Here is a 23,290-nt window from a genome sequence, read left to right as displayed (position 1 = left end):
CCCCAGGATCAGGGGCAAAGACAGGCTACTAGTTTTATTCTTCGTTGTACAATTATGTTTTTAATATATGCAAAATAGGCACTTTATTTTGGTGCTACCATCATTTACTCAAAAGCATATCAATATTACAGTGCACTAGAAAATGTAAAACTAACCATCAGGATTTATTAATTTTGTTTCAATGTTTCTGTACCTGTATGGATCATTGATGATTCCTCTATAGATCCACTTCTCCAGAATTTCAAAATAAGGCACACTGGCTGCCTTGGTTAAGTATAGACACAGCTCTTGTGCTTGGCTGTCTCCTGTATAGTTGAAGGTCCTGTCGTGAAGTAAGCTAAGGGTTGACCCTCCCATGCACTCACCTTTATCCACAGAAGTGGCTATAATTAAAAAAGGAAAAACTCTTAAGGCAAAAAGGCATTTAATTTAAATCTACACATTCAAAGAATGAGTCATTTTGTTAAAGGCTATCAAGGCTCAAAATAACAGACAGAATTCTGAAACACTGGTTCAACTATTGACAATTCACACAAACATCTTGTTATGAAAAGAGTTATCAGCTAATTATTTGACTAGATTTCAGCATAAGAATTGTGGCTTATTAACTCAGCTGCTACATTGAATTATTAACTCAGCTGCTACATTGAATGCAGCACTTCTGAAGTGCACACATGCTATTATTTAGCTGATTCTCAGGAGCCATTCCGCTATGCAGCCAACATTTAAAGGTGACCTGAAAACAATTTTTTAATAAAACAAGAACTGATGTTAAAAAACCCTCAAGTCCTCCAAGTCACTAGGGTTAAAGTCAAGCACTTGCACAAGTGTTTGCAGGATCAAGGTCCAAAAAGCTCCCTATACCTAGGGGACACAGGAACAGGTCCATTCTCCAGACGGGTAATTGAGGAATCCTAATTTATGTCTACACTGCAGCTCAGAGTGAGCCTCCTAGCCTGGGTAGACAAGACTCATACTAGCTCAAGCTAGTGTACTAAAAATAGCAGTGTGGACATTGTGACTCAAGCAGCAGCTCGGGCTTTCAGGTCCACCTGACCCTTTGGGACTGAGCTCAGGTAGCTAGCCTGAGTCTCCACTAGAGCCCCAACATCCAAACTCTTATTTTTAGTATGCTAGTTTGAGTGGAGCTCGCAATTGTCTCTCTACCCGGGCTGGGAGACTCACTCCCAGCAGGAGTGCAGACATACCTAAAGTGACTTGCTAAAGGTTACATAGGACATTAGTGACACAGATGGGAAGAGAAGCTTTGTCTCTAAGGGTACATCTACACAGGAAGTGGCAGCAAGTCTGAGCCCAGGTTGACAGACTCAGGCTTGCGGGGCTCATGCTCCAACACTAAAATAGACATGTAGATGTTGCGGCTCGGGCTCTGAAGCCTGGGAGGAGGGAAGGGCTTCAGAACCGTAGCTCCAACTCGAGCCACAATGTCTGCACAGCTATTTTTAGTGTGTAGCACAAGCCTGAGTCTGTCGACCTGGGCTCAGACTTGCTGCCGCTCACTATGTAGATGTAGATGGTGGTAGATGTTTATTTTCTCCACTAACACACAGGTTCTCATGCAAATTGCTTCAACCTCTGAATTCAGTTAGGATAACAGTAAAATTTGGGTAAGGGGGATGCTTTGCTAAAGCAATGGGTAAGTGCAAAGTACTACTAGCTATAACTGAGAGGAATCTGTTGAATTGCATGTGAGACTGGAAGTATGTGGTCATGCCGGGGAAATACACTCCCAAACTTGGCACAGCATCCTTCAGCTATGCCAGAATGGCTCTTTTCTTTAAAAGTACTATACTAAAGAAATACTGTACTTGGGGAAAATGAATGGGTTAGTATTACAGTGTGGGGCAGGAGATGGGAACTGCAGGACACCTTCAATTTTCAGAGCAAGGGGAACCTTAACTTAGCTTGTTAGCTATAGCATTCCAGGAAAGGGAAATTTAAGGAAGTGGCACTTTTAAGACAGTTCGTCTTGTCTCCCCTCAAGCAGTACATGCCCTCCCCCCAACTTCAAAATTCAGAGAATCTTTAAAGAACAGATATTTATTTTGACCAAAAATCTCCGGTTAGGCTACAGAGGGGTTTTAAGGTCCCATCAAACTGAAAAGGTTTGATTCAACCTTAACTATGGTTGTCACTAATGTGCCTCCATAACACTGTTTGTTAAAGTCAGTAACAAGTCAGTAAACCTGTTAATACAGCACTAATTAAACCATTGCTACTTGGTCCTCTTCTGTAATCTCATAACAGAGTTTTGATAATTAAAATCCTCTTTAGAGTTCACTTTGAACACTGTACAGAAGCAGATTACTGCATGTAATGTGGGCATCATTTATAGTTCTATACAGCTTTTGGAACCTCATGACAAAGGCATGAAAAATTTAACAATCATTAGAAAGTATGGACACCTACCAAGTGAAGCAAGAATCTCCATGGTCCTCATTGTGGGCTGGATATAAAACCAGAGTTTCTGTAGGGACAAAAGCCCTTGTCTCTGAAGATGCTCCAGCTGGGTGATAAGAATCATGTATTCTTTGATAAGGGTCCTCATTGCTGCTGCCAAAGCATGATTTACCTGTCCATACTCGAACGAAGATTTTTCCTCAATGAACCTGCAAAAAGCCGTAGAAAAAACTGTTTGACAAGGCAGTGTTTATATTTTCAGGAGCTGTATTTACATGTCATTGTAGAAGCACAAAGGGCAGAGTGCAACCTAGTTAGAAGCTGCACTGTCATCTTGAAATCTATACAGTTAAAATATATGTATCTAAAGTAGCTTTAGGGGCTATACCTGCCTTGACTCCCTCCAGTCAATTTTTGTTGTTTAACCATCACATTTTTCTATTTTTTAAAAGTATTCCCTCCCCCGGTGCTGTCTGAAATGTAGGGTAATAAGCTATTGCTGACTTCAAACATGCTTCTGATTCTAGCCACTGGGGGACTTTAACAACAATAATTTTTATTAAAGTAGCACCCAAGGGCAAACACAGATGAAGAACATTCCCTGCTCCAGTGAGCTTACAAAAAATACACACAGATGAAATCAGGGAATAACATACATGCAAATAAGCATGGTGATGATCAGCACACATTAATTAGTTACGGGCTCCACTTTGGGTTTTTAATCTGGGAACACAGGTCAGGGGAGAGGAATGGCAGGTATCGGGGAGTTAGCGAGAGTAAAAGAGTAGGAAGAGGAAGGAAGAAACAGGCAGTCCCAGCTCACCACCTGCCTAGTCATGGTCACAGCAGGGCTCAGCAATTAACTGCTAGGTGGTAAAGGATGGGCAAGTTGACAAAGTGAAAGTGAACGTGACATTGCAATAAACTAAGAAAGCAACTCAGTATGGTGGAGTTGAAGTGTCAAGGGCCGTGAAGGTGAAGCCAGTGGAGGGACATAGAGAAGGGGGTGATGTGATCAGTAACAAGCCAGGAAGATGATCTTAGCAGCAGCAATGGGAATGGACTAAAGAAGGGCAAGGTTGCAGAGAAGAGGTGATTACTGTAGGACCTGGATGAGATTTCAGCTGTGTAGACAGAAAGAGAAGGCTGAATCTTAGAAATATTACATAGGAAGAAGTGGAAAAATTAGACATGGTCTGGGTTATTAAACAAGTTTTTTCCAAATTAATTAATATCCCACTAGAATCAGTCATCATAGCAGATTTTAGTGAGGTGTTGGACTCTCTTTTTGGACAAGTCAAGCTGGCCCAAGCACACACAGTCACATGCTAGAAGCATTATAAAAGATCATATGTAAAAAATAGGGTGAAAAGATGTCTAGAGGTTGCAAAAGCCTACAATGAAGAATTTTACTTTTTTTTCTCCTCTCCACATTCCACGTATTCACAAATAGATTTCTTCCTGATTTCTACAAATTTGATGGACTCAGTGCTTTATAACAAAATCAAGTCTATCATGATCTCTGATCATGCACCAGCAATACTACAATTTCCCCCTCCCAAGACAAACTGGATTTGTAAAGGATGGAGACTGAACTCCTCTCTTTTGAAAGATAAATATTCTCAGTACTCTGTCACAGATAAATTAGGTTTTTCTTCAGAACAAATGATATGCCAGAGATATCCTGATCTACCCTATAGGATAAACTTTTATTAGAGGAAGGATCATTTCATACGCAGTGGTTAGAAAGAGGGCTTACCAGGTTCAGCTCCTGGAATTAACCAAACAATTTAAAGGTCTAGATTTAGAATGTGCAAACTACCCCTCCCAAGAAAATCTTAAAAAATTAATCTTCAGTGTGAAGTAAATAGATTGACGACTTCAGCACAAGCCAAATTTGCTCTTTTTAGACTCAAACAAACACACTGGGAGTTGGGAAACAGGATAAAATTCTTGCATGCGGATTAAAAGTGAGAGGCCAAACATCCTGAATAGTATCACTCAAATCAGAATAAGGATAGGTTATTCCTGAATAGTATCACTCAAATCAGAATAAGGATAGGTTATTACTAATTAAAAAGAGCTCAATGATCAATTTTTGAAATTCTAACAGTACAATAATAATTTACAATAATAATTCACCACCTGACCCAGAAGAGCTGAATAACGTTGTTAAAACTCAACCTCCCACAAATCTCAGAAGAGCAACATGCAAGGCTGGCCTCTCCCTTGCAATTCGAGGAAATAATCAAGTTCATAGAAGAAATAAGCCTGGGCAAGACTTCCCCCGCCAGGATGGCTTACTGATAGAATTCTATACAAGTCTCCAAGAAATTCTGGCTCCTAAGCTGCTATACATTTTCAAAATGCCTTAAATAAAGATATGTTAAGTCCTACTATGAGGAAAGCCCTAATTATTGTACAATTTAAACTGGGTAAGGATATGCAAAAGTGTAATAACTATAGACCCATCTCTTTAATCAATACTGATATAAAATACTTTCAGAAATACTGGCTAAGAGGCTTGAAGAAGTAATAAGTGATATGGTTCATCCCAATCAAGTGAGATTTATTTATTTATTTATTTTTTTAAAAAAGCATGATTCAGATCACACACATCAGGTGATTAATGTTATTGCATTCCACCAACATTCTAGAAATTCCCATGCAATCATTTAATCATCTTGATGCAAAGAAAGTCTTTGACAGAGTGAACTGGAAACATCAGTTTTTTTACCCTAGATAAATTTGGGTGGGGAAATTCTTTATTTCATGGATAAAACTGTTATATTATAATTTCAACTCTCACATCTTAAAAAATAGCACAATATCCCTCCTTTGATCTTTTTGGGGAAACTAACCAGGAGTGCCTGCTCTCCCCTCTCCTGTTCAATCTAGCATTAGAATAACTTGCAATACTATATTAGGGAACACAGTATTTAAGGGATCAAATCAGGGACTCAGGAGACAAAATCCTTCCATATGCAGACATCATCTTATTTATTAAAGATCTGGATCAATCTATTCCAGATATCCTACGAACAATAGATAACCGACAAATTCTCTGGCTTACAAGATACACTGGGATAAGTCAGAAGCAATGATGATCTCATGGGAGCTAGCTGGAAGTGGCTCTCCTGTAGGGACATTTAGATGGCAACAGAAACTTCAGATATCTTGGCATCCTGTTCCCAAAGGAAATTAAGAACATATGCAAGGTTAAGCTAGCCTCAATCATGCGATTAGCAACAATTTAAATTGATGGCAGGTACTACCTCTCTCCCTTTAGGAAAAATAAACAATTAAAATGAATATCTTTTCCAGGATCCTTTTTATTCTGCATTCCCTGCTTATCTATATTCCTCCCTTTTATTTTGCCAAAATTAACAACATATTCAGGTCCTTCTTGTGAGGTGCTGGTAACAAACCCAGATTCTCCTTACAAAGATTACAGCTCCCTGTCAAAAGAGGTGGGTTTAGATTTTCCAACTTCAAACTTTATCATCAGGGAATAATTCTTAGCCAAGCTGCACAGCAGCTCATTCCCTCCTGCTGTAGAGCCCCAGATCAGCTCCAGCTGGAAGAAGAATTGGTTGTTCCCTTAGCCCTTTCCAATGTGCTGCACTTGGATTACTATTGATTCCCTAAAGAACAATTACCACTATTGTGGCAGCCAGAAATACTTTGCATACGTCTACTAAATTTAAAAATCACCCCCTTCTACATAGCAAGGCCACTATCTGGGGTAACCTGAACCTCTGTCTAGCAGGCAACCCCATAATCTGGCCAGATTGCATTAGGAAAGGGATTTTGACTATCAGTCAATTTATTGAAAATTATACCTTCCTCTCTTTTATAATATTAAGAGAGATGTTCAATCTACAGACCAAGGTGGAGTGGGAATATATCTAATTTAAAAATCAGGGGATAGCCGTGTTAGTCTGTATCCACAAAAACAACAGGGAGTCCGGTGGCACCTTAAAGACTAACAGATTTATTTGGGCATAAGCTTTTGTGGGTAAAAAACCATGTGCAACTGAAGTAGGTTTTTTACCCACAAAAGCTTATGCCCAAATAAATCTGTTAGTCTTTAAGGTGCCACCAGACTCCCTGTTGTTTTAACTTAGAAATGCCATCTCCTATCTGTTTGGTTCCAATGCCTGAGCTACCCTGACCCACCGGAACTGCTTTCATTTCTCCAAATATCCAGATTGCCAAGAACTATGGTAATACAATATACAAACTTGGACGGCAAATTTGAATTAAATAGATTCCCTAAAAAAGAAATGGGAGGAGGAACTAGGACAATTATTCTCTGTTAACCAACGGAAACATATTTTAGCCAGTGCTCTGAGCTGTTCCTTGGACCTCCGTTTATGATTTATCCATCAGAAAAATCATATGGAAGATGCATTAGACCCCTCTCCGACTGTTCAAAACAGGTGCCGCTAAGTCAGACAAATGTTGGCACTGTGATTCAGCAGGTGCTAACTTCACTCATATACTCTGCAAATGCTTCTATAACTATAGGTTTTGGGCAGAACTTAACTGCAGAGTTATTTTATTCTTATAAAATAAAATTGTCTTACAACCTAAACATATCATTTTAAACCTAATGGATGTTAACTGGAAGCTGAATAAATCTGAAAAACTTTGGCTAAGCAGACCACTAACAATTGCCAAAAATATAGTACTACAAAAATGGAAATCCAAAAAGTGACCAACAATTGAAGACTGGCACACAGATTTCAGAAGCTTGGCCCTCTTTCCATGATGGCCAAGAAAAATTCTCAGAGATATGGGATGTTTTCCTGGAAGTATCTGAATGATCCTATTAAATGCTTCCTTCCTGCTCTCTACCCATTGCCTCCCCCCTGCTCATCCCTACACCGCCCTTGCTACTCTTCTTTATCTTAACAATTTTTCTTTTACTAGTTGGATATTTATAAACAAAATTTTTTTTATACAAAATACAAAGAATGGATATATATTTTAACCTTTCCTAGTATATATATATATAATTAAATGTTTCAAATATAGCTATTATAAGAAGTTTATGTATAGTTTCTCATATTTTAAGAACACTAATAAGTTAACAGAAAAAGAAACATGGTCTGGATGTGAGAGTCTAGAGAGGGCGGAGACTGTTACTGGCCTGAGTGACAGGACTACGGTGACGTGGCCCACAGTGATAGAGAGGTGAAAGATGGGGAAGGTTTGGAGCGGGGCTCAGTTTTGGCCATGCTGAGTTTAAATTGGTGGCTGGACACCTTTGAAGAGATGTCAGACAGACAAGCAGAGATGCAAATTTGGATGGAGGGAGTGGGGTCTGGAGTGGAGAGGTAGATTGGAGAGTCAACAGTGTAAATATGGTAGGCATCTGGATAAGATTACCCAGCAATAGGATAAGGAAGGAGAATAGGATGGATCCAAGGCTGAAGTCCTGTGGGATACCTATTGAAAGTGTGAGTGGGTGGGGGAAGATGAAAGGGAGGCATTGAGCAAATTATTAGAGAGGTAAGAGAACCACAAAAAGACAGTCACAAAAGGAGGACAAGACTTTAAGAGGAAGAGCATGGTTGATAGTGTCAAAGGCAGGAGAAGTCTGGAGTACAGGACCTGAGATCTGGCCAGAAGAATTCACTTGAGGCTCTCGCGAGAACAATTTTTGGGAGCATAGAGGGTGGGAGCTACATGGAGCAGCCCTAGGAAGGAGCTGGAGCAAAAGAACTCCAGAGAGAAAGTAGTGAGGGTGTGTCTGAGGAGTTTGGAAAGGAAGGGAGATGACAGATTGGATGATACTTTGAAGGTGAAGTGAGCTCCTTTCTAAGAACTATCATTAATACTTATAGGAAAGGTTTGGCCCTGACATGGGCAATTATCACAGTTGTTTTTCTGATCGGGTGGTCCTTTAAGGACATTCAGTTGCTGATTTGATTACATTTGTTGTGCTTTCGCACGTAACAGGGGCGAATGCATGAAGATTGTCATCTCCTCCCCAGGAGTCCCAGGATTCTGTCTTCCCCATAGGCAGTGGACTGCACATAACTAACTTCGGTCAACATACAGAAGGTGTGGATATTCCTCCACAAATGGAAAATCAAAAAAAAAAAAAGACCAAATTGTGTTGCCTGGTTTGTACCTCATCACAATCACATCACAGACAACTGTCCCATTTACACTTAGAGTGGTGACACAAGGGCGATCCACCTAGCTACTGCAGAAGCATTAGAATGGCTTTCAAATCTCAAGATTCAGCTATAATCTCAGCCCATGGCTTTTCAAATGCCATATGAAAGAAGAAGGATACTTATAGGGGAAGTACAAGTAAAGTGGAGTAATCCATTTACTTCATCAGTATGTGCTGAGTGCCCCCAATGAGCAGTCACCCCAACCCCACTAGCCAGAGTTCAGAGGAGCATTCAGCATGCAAACACCACAAACTGCACTTTCTGCCCCCCATTTAAGACCCCAAAAGCCCAGAACCCCATTAACAGCTGTAGTGCTAGGACATCACAACTACCGCTCCACTCTGATGACGCTAAGGTGCTGACCCAATAGAGACTCAGGTAGGGGCTGGGTTGTAAGCCAGCTGCACTACTTTGAGGAGCTCCTATTTTTATTTTACATCCCAATAAGTATAAACTAAACTAAGGTGGTTTCTAAACTAGGCAGCATACTTGCAAATAAAACATCTGCATAAAACATCACAAACTGAGATTCTGTAATTCAATTCTGGGTGTCAGACCCAACTGGACAGACACATCCTGACATGGAGAAAACAAAGGCCACATCAGATACCTGGTCACAGTGGAGTAACTCGCAGCTACGGGAAGAATCCGGGTCACTAGCTCTTTGACTGACATGTCCAAATTGGGATCCACTAAGAAAGCTCGGTTCTGCCTGCCTATGAGAGGCTGTGCTGTGATGTATCTTCCATCCACGCCAATCAAGACATACAGCAAGTCTTCCACAATTGTGGACTCTTGAGAAGCTAAGGGTAAGGTACCTATTTGAAAACAGAGGACAAAAAGTACAAAATCTGAACACACGACAGAACTATTCTCAGTCCCTTTTCATTCCTCTGTGGCTTTTTGATTGGTATGCTCAGGCTAGATTAAAAGACAGTGAAACATGGAGGTGAGGTGCTGTTAAAAGGGACAGTATGCATCATTCTCCTCAATGGCAATGCTGTCTTCCCACCTTTTAGTACATGCAAAGTGAAATTAGGTCTTGTAGTAAGGCTAAACCAAAGCAATCTTCAGGGAAGAGGGACCACTGTGCACTGAGTTTTTATTGAATGTTCAGAAGTTATCAAGAGACTTTGTAAACGAAAATCGCATAGTTTTGATCTAGTACTTGTACCTCAACAGAAAATACTATGAGTCAAGCAGAACAAGACTAAGCTACACACACAAAGATGACCTAAGGGATGGAAAATAATTCATTTGGGGTAAAATCCATAAAATGTCCGCCTAGCTTTCTAAACCAGAGAACAGAATCCTTTACTTTGTTTGTGTGCCAAAATGTAAGTTATACAGATATACATACATACCCAGCATATATGACCATGATAGCTATGGAACAAATTACATTGACTTTGCACCTCTGATCTTCCCACCTGTACTCTGCCCACTAATCTAATTGCAATGGAACTGGGGAAGTACCAGTCTTGTCAGCAGTTTTCCTAGAGTTGAAATTTTTCAGTAAAAAGAAATGAAGGTTACTTACTTGTAACTGGAGTTCTTCAAGATGACTGAATATTCACACTTATGGACACTGCGCTGCCTGATGGAGCCCAATGGCAGAAACTTCTCCCACTCCAGGCAGTGCCTGTTGGAGCACCTGTGTACCCCCCTCCTACTCCTTCTCTCGGTGTCTCTGAACATTCCGAGGGTGAGGCTATAAAAGGGAATGCTGCTCCCTCTACCACCTCAGTTCCTTCCACCGCCAACCCAGAAGACTTGGATAGGACTGAGAAAAAGGCGAAGGTACGTGGGAAGTGTGACTATGCGGAGTCAATGCAAAGAAATCTGATAACAAATAAGCAACCTTCATTTCTTTTTAGAGTGGCTCTAGATATTCCTATTTACAGGTAGATGGACAAGCGGTGCTGAAAATCCCTGAAGAGGAGAACAGAGTCCTAATTAAATCATCATCAAACCAAAGAAATGTAGGACTAGAAAGGACCTTGAGAAATCATCTAGTCCAACCCCCTGTGGTAAGGCAGGACCAAATAAACCAGGACCACCTGACAGTTGTTTGTCCTACTTGTGTTTAAAAACCTCTAACGACGTGGATTCCACAACCTCGCTCAGTAATAATGATTGAGCCACCTCTCTGCCAAATTTGGCACCCGCTCTAGACACTAGATTCAGTACATAATGTTTAGAGAATGTGTGCACTGATTTCCAAGTAGCAACTTTACAAATTTCTCTAATAGGAACACGTTTAAAACAAGCAAAAGATGCAGCTACAGCTCTAGTAGAATGAGACAGCAAAACAGGCAGCTCAGGAATTTCCGTAACTCATAACGCTGAACAATGCATTGTTTAACCCATCTGGAAGTAGTCTGAGCAGACACACCATGACTCATGATTCTTAGCAAAATAAACAGTCTAGATGACTTCCTAAAACTCTTAATTCTATCTGAGTGGTATGCAAGAGCTCACCTAGCAGCAAAAGTATGTAAGGCAGACACTCCTTTATTATCATGAGGTTTGGGAAAGAAAACTGGTAAATTAATCGTCTAACTGATATGAAATTCAGACACTATTTTTGATAAAAACCTGGGATCAGGAGCAAGAATCACCTCATCTTTGTCAAAATTCATAAATGGCATAGGTTAGCCATCAAGGCATGCAATGCATTCACCCTTCTGGCTGATGTAATAGCAATAACGAAGACTGCTTTAATAGATGAATAAAATAGGGAACCATACACAAAGCGTTCAAGTAATGATCAAAACATGGTAAGCTGAAATAACAGCCAGATGAACTTTTAAAGATGAATTAGACAATCTTTCAGACACCAAGTACATTAAATATGGCGAAATACAGGGTATGGAAGCTGTCACTGAAAAGTCAAATTTATCCCTCAACTAAGCAACAAATCTGGTCCATTTTAACAGGTAACACTTTCTTGTAGACAGCCTTCTAGAACTAAACAGAACATTTTGTACCAACGAAGAACACGATGGCTCAAGACTAGTCAAAGTCCGATAGCCTAACCTGTCACATGAAATAACTGTAGATTTGAACAAAGAATCCTGTCTTGTTGCTGTCAGAAGATATTTGGAGACCAAGGAAGACGCATGTTTTATCTGTCTGACGGCTGATGAAGATCCGTGTATCACTGCTGTCTTGGCCAAGCTGGGGCAATCAATATCATTTTTGCTGTCCTAACAAATCTTCTTCGCCACTTTCTGAATTAATGGAAGAGAGTGAAAGCATACAGAAGGCCTGTGATCCAGGGAGGCTTTGGTGCCAACTGGCAGAGGGAATAAGAGGTGCACAGGGGTTTACAGGGATCCACTAGATTTGATGTTTACATAATAGCATGCCTAAGGGTGGCACATGAGGTGTCTATCAACAGCCAGTAATGCACTGGTCAACCTAATCACTGCAAGATATATGTATAGATGATATTTAAGGAGTTGTTTTCAGTATAGATACACTTAGTTCTTAAGGTATGTGAGTTAAGAGAGGTTGCCAGAAGGTGATAAACATGTTCTGTTCAAGCAGGGGGTAATGAATGCTTTTCTCTCGGGCTAGTCATTGCATATGATCTGAGAACAATCTGAGAACCAAGCCAATGGCTGATTCTATAATTAACGTGCAAAGCTCTTTCCCTGAAAAGCCCAGTGACTTTGGATTGTAAATTGAGCTAAATGGGATCCCCATCCAGTGTTGGAAGTTCTGACATTATAATTGGTGGAGGCCAACTGAACAGAACACTCCTGAGAACGCTTAACCTGTTTGTTCACGTTTAGGGCAAGTGTGTGACGTTGTACCCCATAATGCTTTATGAGAATATGACATAACCGGAATATGTTTTATGCTACAGGGCCTGTGCAGAGCAGTGAGTACCCATAACTGGCAACATGCAGAGCCACTCAAAGAAAAGACAGTTACCTTTCTGTGTTGCTCTTGTCCATTCCACATTAGGTGTGTGCACTCACCACATGCACCGGTGCAGGTAGTTTTTCCCTCAGCAGTATACATGGGGGAGCAGCTCTGGTGCCCTCTGGAGTGTCGCCCACATGGCATGGTATAAGGAGTGCCGCCAGCTCCCCCCACCCTCAGTTCCTTCTTGCCAGAAACTCCGACAGTGGGGAAGGAGGGTGGGTTGTGGACTGGACATGAGGGTGTAGCCGTGCTCCACTGTACTGAGGACCTAGCAGTCCACAGTTATCGCCGACCACGCCAGGAGGGAAAAGGAAAGGCGGTTGCAAAAAAATTGGGAAAACAGGATCCAGGAAACAGACTGGTAGGTCGCCCCCGGGCGCACCATCAAAATGACTTTTTAGCTCCTTGCTTGGAGCAGATCAAACCCATCTGGGCAGAGGCTGGGGGCAGGTGGCTCATGCACCATCTGTAGCCCTTGGGCTTTTTGTGTGGTGGGTCCTGCCAGGGATGGCTCCCTTGCTCTTGGGGAAGTTGCGGTTTGAACCGCTTACATGCTGGGCCTGGAACTTAGAGCCCCAGGATTTTTAGGGTGGTTCGGGAGTCCCTCAGTCCATATAACTTCTTGTCCTTCTGGCCATCGAAGGAACTCGGACAGGAGCAGGATGCTCACTGCATGAAGATGACAGATGCCATGGTGCAGGCGGCAGAGTCTGCAGCATCAGATGCTGCTTGAAGGACCTGGTGATTGACCACCCTCAACTGTAAGCTAGACAAGGAATACATTTTTCATCCAAACAAGTCCAGTCTCCTGGAGTCTTTATTTTTAGGGGTAGCTCCGGGTTGCCCCTGGCATTCCCTGTGGTTAACTGCCTCGACCACCAGGGAATTTGGGGCAGGATGGGAGTAAAGGTATTCGTGCCCCTCAGTGGGGACTAAGTACTTACGCTCTGCCTGTTTGGAAATGGGGGGCAGAGAGGAGGGAGTTTGCCACAAGGCGCTGGATATCTTCAGTACCCCTTCATGAAGGGGAAGGCCTACCCTAGCAGGGGCTGTGGAGGAGAGGAAGTCAAATAGGGAGTCCACTTGCTCCTCCAGCACCTCCACCTGCAGGCCAAGGTTGGACATGATCCTCTTCAATAGCTCCTGGTGTGCTTTAGCATCATCTGGAGGAACCGGGTGAGCGGGCTCCATGATGCCCTTGTCCAGTGAGGAGGAGGAGGTGGCGGCTGGTACCGCGGGTTCCATGACACCCATTGGTGGTCCGACAGGCTGTTCCCCTTGGTTCACATGGACTTTTGGGGTCTTATCCCCCAGGGCCTCAGCCCCTGGAGGGAGTTGCATCGTTGATGCCACAGGCCTGTCTGAGGCTCCTGAAGCCGAGCAGGCAGGCTGGGAGGGCTGGGTGAACGCCCACGGGTTTCAGAGGTACCATGGGCCTGGCCACTGGGCAGAGTTTGGTTCCGACAATGCAGGCAGCACTGAGGGTCTGGAAGATTGCCCTGCCAATGTGGAGCCTTGCTCCATGCTGGAGCCATATCCAGAGCGATTGCTGCCCGGTGACCCAGATCCACTGGAGCGGCAACCGTGTGCCTGCCAATAATCACGGTTGCGTCTAGAGGAGGGCCGGTCCGAGCATGACATGTGCCTCCATGGGGATCTTGGTGACCATCGTGATCCACACCTTGCGCTTTGAGACTGGTACCAGGAGCGGGACCTGGAGGTATCACGGGTCGGGCGCCAGGGACACCTCCCTGAAAACAGTGACACCCGTCCCGGGGATCGTCGGCAGGGACCCTGGCTGCGGTCCTCTTATCGTTCCCGGGATCTGTAACAGCGTCATGGTGGTGCGTGATGGTGACACGAAGGTTCCGATCCCGACGTTCCTCCTGGGGGATGTGTGCCTCTGAGGTACCTGTGCCACGTAACTGGCGAAGTCCGCCTCAAATCCCACTGCCGGTGCCCTAGGTCCAGTGACTTAGAGGGCTACAATGCATCTGCCTCCCTAACTCCAATGCATGACAGCTTTGAATGGGTGAGTGGTGGCAGGACATTCCCCGCGATGGGGAGTGGTACCACTGAGGCAAGGGTGGACAGAAAGGTCCCAAGGCAGGCTCACCCCGAAGTCTGGGCACCACCAGGGCCGGGGTGGGCAGGACCGCGAGAGTCAGGATCTCCTGCAAGAGCCTGCAGCGCTTCAGGCGTCGACAGCACTTGAAACTGATGAAGGCCCGCCTCTGTGTCCAGGCTTCCGATGCCACAGTGCTGGGTCGGACCTTTGCTCTGGGGCTGGAGCGAGCACCGACTCCAGCAGGAGCACTTGGAGTCTGATCTCACCCTCTTTCTTGGTCTTAGGTTTAAAGGACTTGCAGATTCGACACTTATCTCTTATGTGTCCCTTCACTGAGGTACCTCAGACAGCTACTATGCGTATCGCTCACGGGCACATACCATTTGCAGCAATCGCAGGGCTTGAAACCTGGGGACCCAGGTATGCCGCGCGCCCCAGCTAAGTCCCTGACGAGACTAACAAAACTAACTACTGCTAAGGGCTAACTAACTCGATTACTAACTATGTACACTATGAGACAGGCCAGTCCTCGCTTACAGACAGCCCCCCAACCTGAAGCAAATATTCACCAGCAACCCACACCACACAACAGAAACACTAACCCAGGAACCAATCCTTGCAACAAACTGCATTGCCAACTCTGTCCACATATCTATTCAAGGGATGCCAGCGCCAGACCTAATCACATCAGCCACACCCTCAGGGGTTTGTTCACCTGCATATCTACCAATGTGATATATGCCATCATGTGCCAGCAATGCCCTTCTGCCATGTACATTGGACAAACCAGGCAGTCTCTACGCAAAAGAATAAATGGACACAAATCAAACATCAAGAATTATAACATTCAAAAACCAGTCGGAGAACACTTCAATCTCCCTGCACACTCAATAATAGACTTAAAAGTGGCAATTCTTCAACAAAAAACCTTCAAAAACAGACTTCAACGAGAAACTGCAGAACTGGAATTAATTTAAAACTTGACATCATCAAATTAGGCCTGAATAAAGACTGGGAGCGGCTGGGTCACTACAAAAAATAAATTTTCCCTCTGTTGATACTCACATCTTCTTATCAACTGCTGGAAATGGGCCACATCCACCCTAATTGAATTGGCCTCATTAGCACTGACCTCCCCACTCGGTAAAGTAATTCCTATCTTTTCATCTGCTGTGTATTTATACCTGCCTACTGTATTTTCTACTCCATGCATTTGATGAAGTGGGTTATAGTCCATGAAAGCTTATGCCCAAATAAATTTGTTAGTCTTTAAGGTGCCACAAGGACTCCTCGTTGTTTATGTACACTAACTTTATAAGAACTCTAGTTTGTAGGAATGAAGCCTAAGCAATGCTAGTAAGAGCAGTGAATGTTCCGTGCACTGTCACTGGCGGCAAGAAGGAACTGAAGACGCGTGGAGCCAGCGGCGCCCCTTATACTGTGCCATGGGGGCACCACTCCAGAGGGTGCCAGAGCCGCTCCACTATGGATACTGCTGAGGGAAAAACTTCCGGCACCGGTGCATGTGGTGAACACACACCTAATGTGGAATGGACATGAGCAAGCACACGAAGAAGAACCTACAGTGCCACAAAAGAAGCCTGTGACCCAACAAAAGTTGACTGCAGTGTGAAAAGGCACAGGCTCTAAGAGCAATGCACTGTCAAGGTGACTACACATTAGCTGTAAGGAAAGTGGTAGAAAAAATCAGAATCCCAAGGCTTGAGAAGGTCAGGGAGCACCATATCGTCGTAGCAACCAAGCCACAAAGCAGGGTGGATAAAAATGAGTGATTTTTAAAAAATTTTTTTAAAAAATCTGATTTTTTTTATTTAAATCTAATTGTTTTGATAAAATGTTTGAGGAAAAAACCTATCTAAAGATATTTTTGAGCTATAATGTATCTGAATTAAAACTATCTCATCATGGAACAGGGATTATAAATTCTAATTCTATAGTATGAGACAATATATTCATGTAATGTTTAAGAAAAGTTTTGTAAATGAATTCCAATAGTTCATGGATTAGATATCCAATTTTACGGGGTACCAGGGGCTTCTGTATAGATTATTTAGGTTAATCTTTCTATCTATCTACCCAATGAGACTCAGTGCTCACTCTAGAAGAGACCATCAGAGATGCTTAGTTTTGCAGTTCTCAAACTGTGGATTAGTGTCTCCAGAGATAACATGCTTGTTAACAGCAAAAATGTTTTTAAACAAATAAATAAATATAAAGAGGTGAGAAACGACAGACCTTGTTCCTCTGCAAATTTGTGTACAGAGTCAATCCCTTACCTCTCTCTAAAAGTGAAAAGTTTCAAAAAGTTCAATGAATAGAAGATTGTTGGGGGAGGAATAGATCTGGACAAGGAGAAGAAGTCTGGAGATAAATGTGAGAAGGGAGGGACAGCCAGCAGAAACAAAAGTGAAACTGTTTGAGCAGCATATTCCAGAAGTCTTGAGGTCTTTCTGAGTGTAGCCTTCATTGATTTGAGATCTACCATATCATTCTCTCACTAGAAGGGAAAACCTATAATGGCAGCAGGCCGTAAAAAAGAGACCCAGTTTGGGAAATAAGAACCATTCAAGAAATATATGTTTGCTGATGATGTTTTAAAGAAAGTCACACCAGTGAACTGGTGGAAGTCACTTAAGCACTTGGATTCAGAGCCTGTTGAAGTGATAATCTCACTTTTAACAGCAGTAGCTTCTTCTGCTGGTGTAGAAAAAATATTTTCTTCCTTTGGACTAATTCAGTCCAAATTGAGAAATCGTTTGGGACCTGAAAAAGCAGGATAGCTTGTTTTTCTTTTCCAGATTATGAACAAACAAGAAAATGAAGGCAAAGACGACTGAGTTAGCTGCAGAAGGCAATATTCATATTCTGATATAGCTGTAAAACTAATCTGAAAAGTTTTCAAAATAAATCACTTAAAAATGTATAGTGTATACCTTCTAAAAATGAAACCTACATCTATCTCTGAGTTGTAAAGAATATGTGTTAAGGTTATAACAACCAACAAGAATGCACTTTTATGTAGAAATCCATGATTAAATTGAGTCTTCCTGACTAGTGATTTAAATCAATTTGATTTAAATCAAATCCACCCTGCCACCATGCTTAGTTTACGGAACCAGGGAAGAACAGACACCCCCATTTGCATGTTCTTTGGGCAGGAACTGTCTTTGCCTATGGGTCTGTACAGCATCTAGCACAATGGGTTTTCAGTTTTGATTGGGGTCTTTGTGTGTTAAGCAATATAATAATCCTGAGACAAGACAATTCATTAGATTATAGTTAAGGTGGAAAGCATATCACATTATCCTAAGAGTTAAAAATCTTACTTTTTTTTTTTTTTTTATAACTTCTACTTTTGTGTAAGTACTAGAACCCCCACCCCAGTCAGTTATGGCAACTCTTAAAAAGGAACCCAAACATTTGAAAATATGGAACTGCACAGCTAAAACCAACCAAACTGATGCACCAGAGGCAAAGAGATCCCAGAAACCCCTTTCTGATTAGAGGGCTACTTTGTCTGAGCGCCAAGCTCACAAACAATTTACATAACTTGCTGGGCATAGCAGCTGAAGGGAATCTCCAGAGCTGCAGCCATTCTCCCCATCATGTCCCAGGAGGCTCCAGAGTCATTTGGGCTGAGGTCTAGTATTGCTGAGGCCACGCTGGTGCTATTAGTATACGGCAAGCATGGTCCTGTTTGGTCTTCCATGAGACTCTGGAGAGGAATGGTATCGGAGGAAAGGCATAGAGCAGGGAATAAAGTGTTTGTAAAGCATTTGGCATAGAGCAGGAAGTAAAGCGTAGTATAAGGCAAGCAGTAAAGCATTTGTTAATGAACCTGGCTGTGACCCCCTGGGGAGCAGAACTGATGGCATTTTCTGTTGGCCTTTGTTGTAAACATATCCATTAGGGGAGCCCCCCACAGCTGAATGGTGGATCTGGCCATTCATGGTGAATTGACTTGTTCAGGTGATCTGTCGATATGTTCTGCTCTCCTGGAAGGTAAGCAGTTTTTAGGTGAATAGAGTTGGTTATGCAGAACTCCCACAGGAGAAATGCCCCCTGGCACAATTGCACTCAACACTCTTCACTTTCAGTTTATGTAGAACATAGATGCTGTGTTGTCCATTAAAACTACCAGATTTCCCCGCATAATATGTGGGTGGAAGGTCAAAACAGGCTAGATGGACAGCAAATAGCTCCCTGATGTTTACATGGGTCCTCAGATCCTGTGAAGACCACAAACCTTGAGTTCACACTCAAGGTCCCCATATGTGCCACCCCTGCCCCAAATGCAGGGATGAGGCATCCAAGACCAATGTATACATTGGTTGTGGGGGAACGAAGGGAACTGAAGAGGGACAGGGGAGGAGGTGGGAAGGGAGGACAGAAACAAATTGAAAGGAATATCCCAGATACACTGTGCTCAGGACCCACCAGTCCAATCCAAGAACAGAGGAAGTGGGATAGATGATTGGCAAACATATGGGAAGGAACAGATGAGCCTGTAGGAACAGCAATATTGCCATCAACAAACCTGTCAAAATGCACACTTAGAATGAACTGCTTGTCGAGAGGAACCCGCTGTCACAAAGGAAGAGGGGGTGGAGGTGGTTGATGCCAGTACCTCCTGCCCCTTTTTCTTGGAAGGTCTTGGGGCCATGGGATAACTGTCTGATATCTCTGAGCCTGCTGGGGCTGGAACTCCTTCCTCTTTGTCACAGTGTATTGACGCCAAGCAACTTCAGAGTTCTCCTTGAATCTTTTAGGCTATGTAGCCTATCGTCCATTTTTTCCACAAAGAGGCAGGCCCTTCAAAGGGCAGATCTTGAATGTTCTGCTGTACTTCAGGCGGAAGATCGGATGCCTGCAGTAAAGCTGCTGAATCTGCTATATCCAAGCTGTCCTGGCCACCAGCTTGCCCTCTTCCATCACCACATTAAACTCCTGCCTGAAGTTCTCTGGTAGCCTGTCTTTAAACTTCATATTTTCCCACAGAGTCAAAGCGACTTAGAAGAGCTTGCTGGTTAGCAATTCTAAGTTGTAGCCCTATCATCTAATAAAGTCTGCAACCAAACTAGTCCAGTCTCTGATTCCTTCCCCTTTTGCGTTGATGCTTGGTGCCCCTGCCTCATTCACTCATTATCTGCTGCCACCACACCAAGAGCCTGGGGGAGGGTGAATGTAGAGGTATTCAAAACACTTAGAAAGGACACAGTTCGCTGTAGGAGCTAGGGAAGAAAGGGTGCGCCAGAGTGTTCTGACTGGCTCCAGAATTGCTTCATTAATCAGGAGCATCACTTTGGAGGGACCCATTGAAGCTAGTATGTCCACTAATTTGTGAGATTTCTTGCAGACCAATTCCACCCTAATGTCTTACACTGAGGCCACCCTTTTAAGCAGTTCTTTGTGAGCCTGGTAATTTTCCCGTGTCAGTGAACTGCTCACCATCTCTAAAGCCTCATCTGGCGATGAGGAAGACAATGCACCAGAATGCTGAAGCAATGTCTGTTCTCTCTTGTGGTGGAGGAGCTGTCTGAGCAACTTCCAGCTGCTTGGTACCTGCACTAGGTGTCAGAGAGTGTTATCTGCGGTGACGATGATCTCAGTACACCCTCAAAGAAGTCAACTGAGGTGGGTGAGGTAAGGTCCTACCAGGAGAGAGAGACCCCACAGAATCCAGAAAGGCCACTGACATGGTGGTGAGACCCGTGCTTGCACAGGCCATTGTGACTTGAGATGTGCTCACTCCTGGGACTATGAGACCCATTTTGAATGGGACACAAAGACCCAAACTTTGAGTCTGAAGGAGATGACTCTGAGTCCCGTGACAAGAGTGGAGCAGATCCTGTGTGGACAGGAAATAGATAAGCATAAGCTGAGCCTGAGGATGGTGGTACTGAGGATTTTAATGGTGGATTTCCTCTGGAATGTACTGGCTCTTAGGTACTGGAAGCGTAGAGGGCATCAGGTTGCATGCTCTAGCGGAGGTGGTGTAGGAACTGCAGTCACCAGTATTGGCTGAAATTCTTCCTGTATCGCCAGGGTCACTGGTACAGAAAGACTGAGTAGTTCTCTGGCAGCTGTGTATGCCTCTGGCATCATCGATACTTGAACTGGGTCTTGAGCTTGTTTTCTTTGCATAGGAACTTCAGGGTTCAGCTGCAATGGAAGTGGCAAAAGTTCCAAAACTGACAAAAACCCTTTTCAAGATGAGGAGCATTCTGGGAACACTTCCCCTCAGAGTGTCCCCCCGAGTCTTTGCCTCTAGGTGGCCTTAGCAGCAATGATCTTGCTGAATGGGGTACCGGGTCTTTGGAAGTTCTCTCTCTTCTTTGACAGATCAAGGTGCTGCAGACATCTCGGGAGGTGTACTCCATACTTAAAGTGCAGCATTCAGAGCATGCTCTGAATCAGATGGCTTGCTGCCTCCATAGGAAGACACTTAAAGCTCGTTGCTCTAGAGAGACTAAAATCCTTTACAAATGTGATACCTGTCACTGACCTGCACTGACCTGGCACACAACCAGCAGGACTTAATCCCTGGAGAACTAGGCATGGCTGCAATACCGGTTCCAAGATTCAAATTTGGTCCAAAAAGGACCTAAAGCTAAAACCTATCACTAACACTAATTAAACTCTATACCTAACTAATTACTAAAGAGAACAAACTATATACAAAGAGTGAAGGGAAAAACTTGCAATATCAAGATTGTTGGAGCTCTCCAACAACTGTCACTGGTGGTAAGAAGGAACAGAGGTGTTAGGGGTGGCTCCATCCTCTTATACCTGCACCCAGTGGTGCATGATGGCAGAGGGCGCTCGAGCTGCCCTGATGGGTGCTGCAGAGGGAAAATATTTCTGATATCTGCACACGAGGCATGCACACATACCAACAGTGGCATAGACATGTGCAATCACTCAAAGAAGCAGCATCATTTTCATCTCCACAATGCTGGGGGAAGGTGGCTCCAGAGAAAATCTTGCATGAACTGATCTGACAGATCCTATGAGCATACAGTCAGGACTAGCACCGTGACATTTCCAAGTCACCCTACATCCCATACCTCAGAGCCATCAGATGACATTGATTCCTGGTGCTTTGGCCAGATGTTTCTGACATGCACCCAGGTGGGGATGAGTTATCTGAATGGCCACGATCTCAGGTGACCCCATCTTTCTGAGGGTCTACAATATCAGAAGAAACCTGTCACACTGGGGTCTGACTGGAACAAACAGATGTGTTACCATCTGGTTTCAAACATGGCATCCAATAAAATTTTGGGGCTGGGATTCGGTATTGACAAATACTGTAAACAAAGTTTTAAGGCTTTTCTTTCAGCCCATTTCTTACTTAGCAGAGTTAACCGGAGCTAAGCTTTCTCCTCATCTTGAATATTTGGTGAAATCTGAATGAGACCAGAGAGCAAATGCACTGAATAAAACACTCGTCATTTTTGTCTGTGTGATACATACCTATAGGCACTGTTGTGTCAGTGCTTAAACTGGATCCAGTGAAGAAATCCCCATTAAGTGCAGATCTCTCATACACCCAGGCTGGAAATACTGGAATAGGCTGGCAAGAATTCTTCTTGTTTTGCTTGTCTCGGAGTATCTTTCGTATAAGCTCAAGAGGCTGTCAGAAAGGAGAGAGGGGCTTCTTTAAAAACACCGACCTGGAAAAGCATCATTTCAAACCAGACATCAATTACAAACTGCTGAACTAGTCAATCTGAGGACAACGGTGGAGAGAACAGGATGCAGGACCTGGCTACTGGTTATAACACTGCAGGGCTTTTTTCTTTGTATGCTCAAGCATTTTTAGAAGCTTTGTTTATTTCACTAAGTAAAGACAAAACAGCCTGGCTTTCCCATTCCCAACTCTAGGGCTCAGTCACTATAAGAAGACAGAAAGGCAGGTTAACTTTTCTGCCTACAAGGGACTGGCCAGTACCATTGAAGACGTCATTTTTGCATTTTGCCATTCTCAGGTAGAGTTTACCAGTGTCCGCAGAATAAACTGGTGATTTTAGAGTTTTATTTCTCAGCTGTGACAATTTACTATGGGTTGAAATCTGGGTCTCAACCCAGAATTAAATCCCATCTTCCAAATTATGAAGAGAATAACGTGTTGGCTAACAAACCACAGAACAGCTCTAGTGATACTGAGAATCTGAGGAAATGCATGGCACTTTCCCACCCTAATGCACCATTCTCCCTGGTAAATGTGTGACACATTCCACCCCTGTACACTGTCCCCTGCAATCCCCGGCAAACACTGACCCAGTGCTCCCCACAATATGCAGATGCTCATAAAAATATCCTAAGGTCTACCTGATGTAGGAACTGGCTTTGCTGGACTCTGTGCTTCTCATTTGACTAACCCCAAATATCCTCTGTGATGCGATGAATTCTCTATGTTCTTGTCTTTTCCACTTTTTTCTCCTCTAACAATACCATCACCTCCACCTTTGCCAGTTCCATCTCCAAACACTTCTGGCATTAGTAGGGCTTGCCTTAAGCACAAGCAAAGCAACCAGATGCTTGGGGCCCTCTATTGCATGCAATCTCCCTTTCTAAAATTAGGACCAGATGAGGAGGCAGCTCATGGTCTGATCCCCTTCTCCTTCCAACAGTTTGGGCTTCTGAGCCT

General features: G+C 43.4%; 1 protein-coding gene across 6 annotated transcripts in view; it reads right to left on the bottom strand.

Annotated features, from left to right (window-relative positions):
* TUBGCP2 (tubulin gamma complex associated protein 2) overlaps positions 1-23,290 on the bottom strand; it is an 82,846-nt gene that overhangs the window by 39,993 nt on the left and 19,563 nt on the right. For all 6 annotated transcript variants that reach the window (XM_037905385.2, XM_037905386.2, XM_043551782.1 and 3 more), the window contains 4 exons: positions 22,114-22,273; positions 9,223-9,430; positions 2,431-2,630; positions 194-383 (listed from right to left, as the gene is read on the bottom strand). In XM_037905385.2, the coding sequence (XP_037761313.1) occupies positions 194-383; positions 2,431-2,630; positions 9,223-9,430; positions 22,114-22,273 (758 nt within the window). The remainder of the gene's footprint in view (positions 1-193; positions 384-2,430; positions 2,631-9,222; positions 9,431-22,113; positions 22,274-23,290) is intronic.

Source organism: Chelonia mydas, chromosome 7 (assembly GCF_015237465.2).
Source record: "Chelonia mydas isolate rCheMyd1 chromosome 7, rCheMyd1.pri.v2, whole genome shotgun sequence".
Classification (NCBI taxonomy): domain Eukaryota; kingdom Metazoa; phylum Chordata; order Testudines; family Cheloniidae; genus Chelonia; species Chelonia mydas.
The sequence above is the reverse complement of the archived record's forward strand: the minus strand, read 5'-3'. Positions and strand labels throughout refer to the sequence as shown.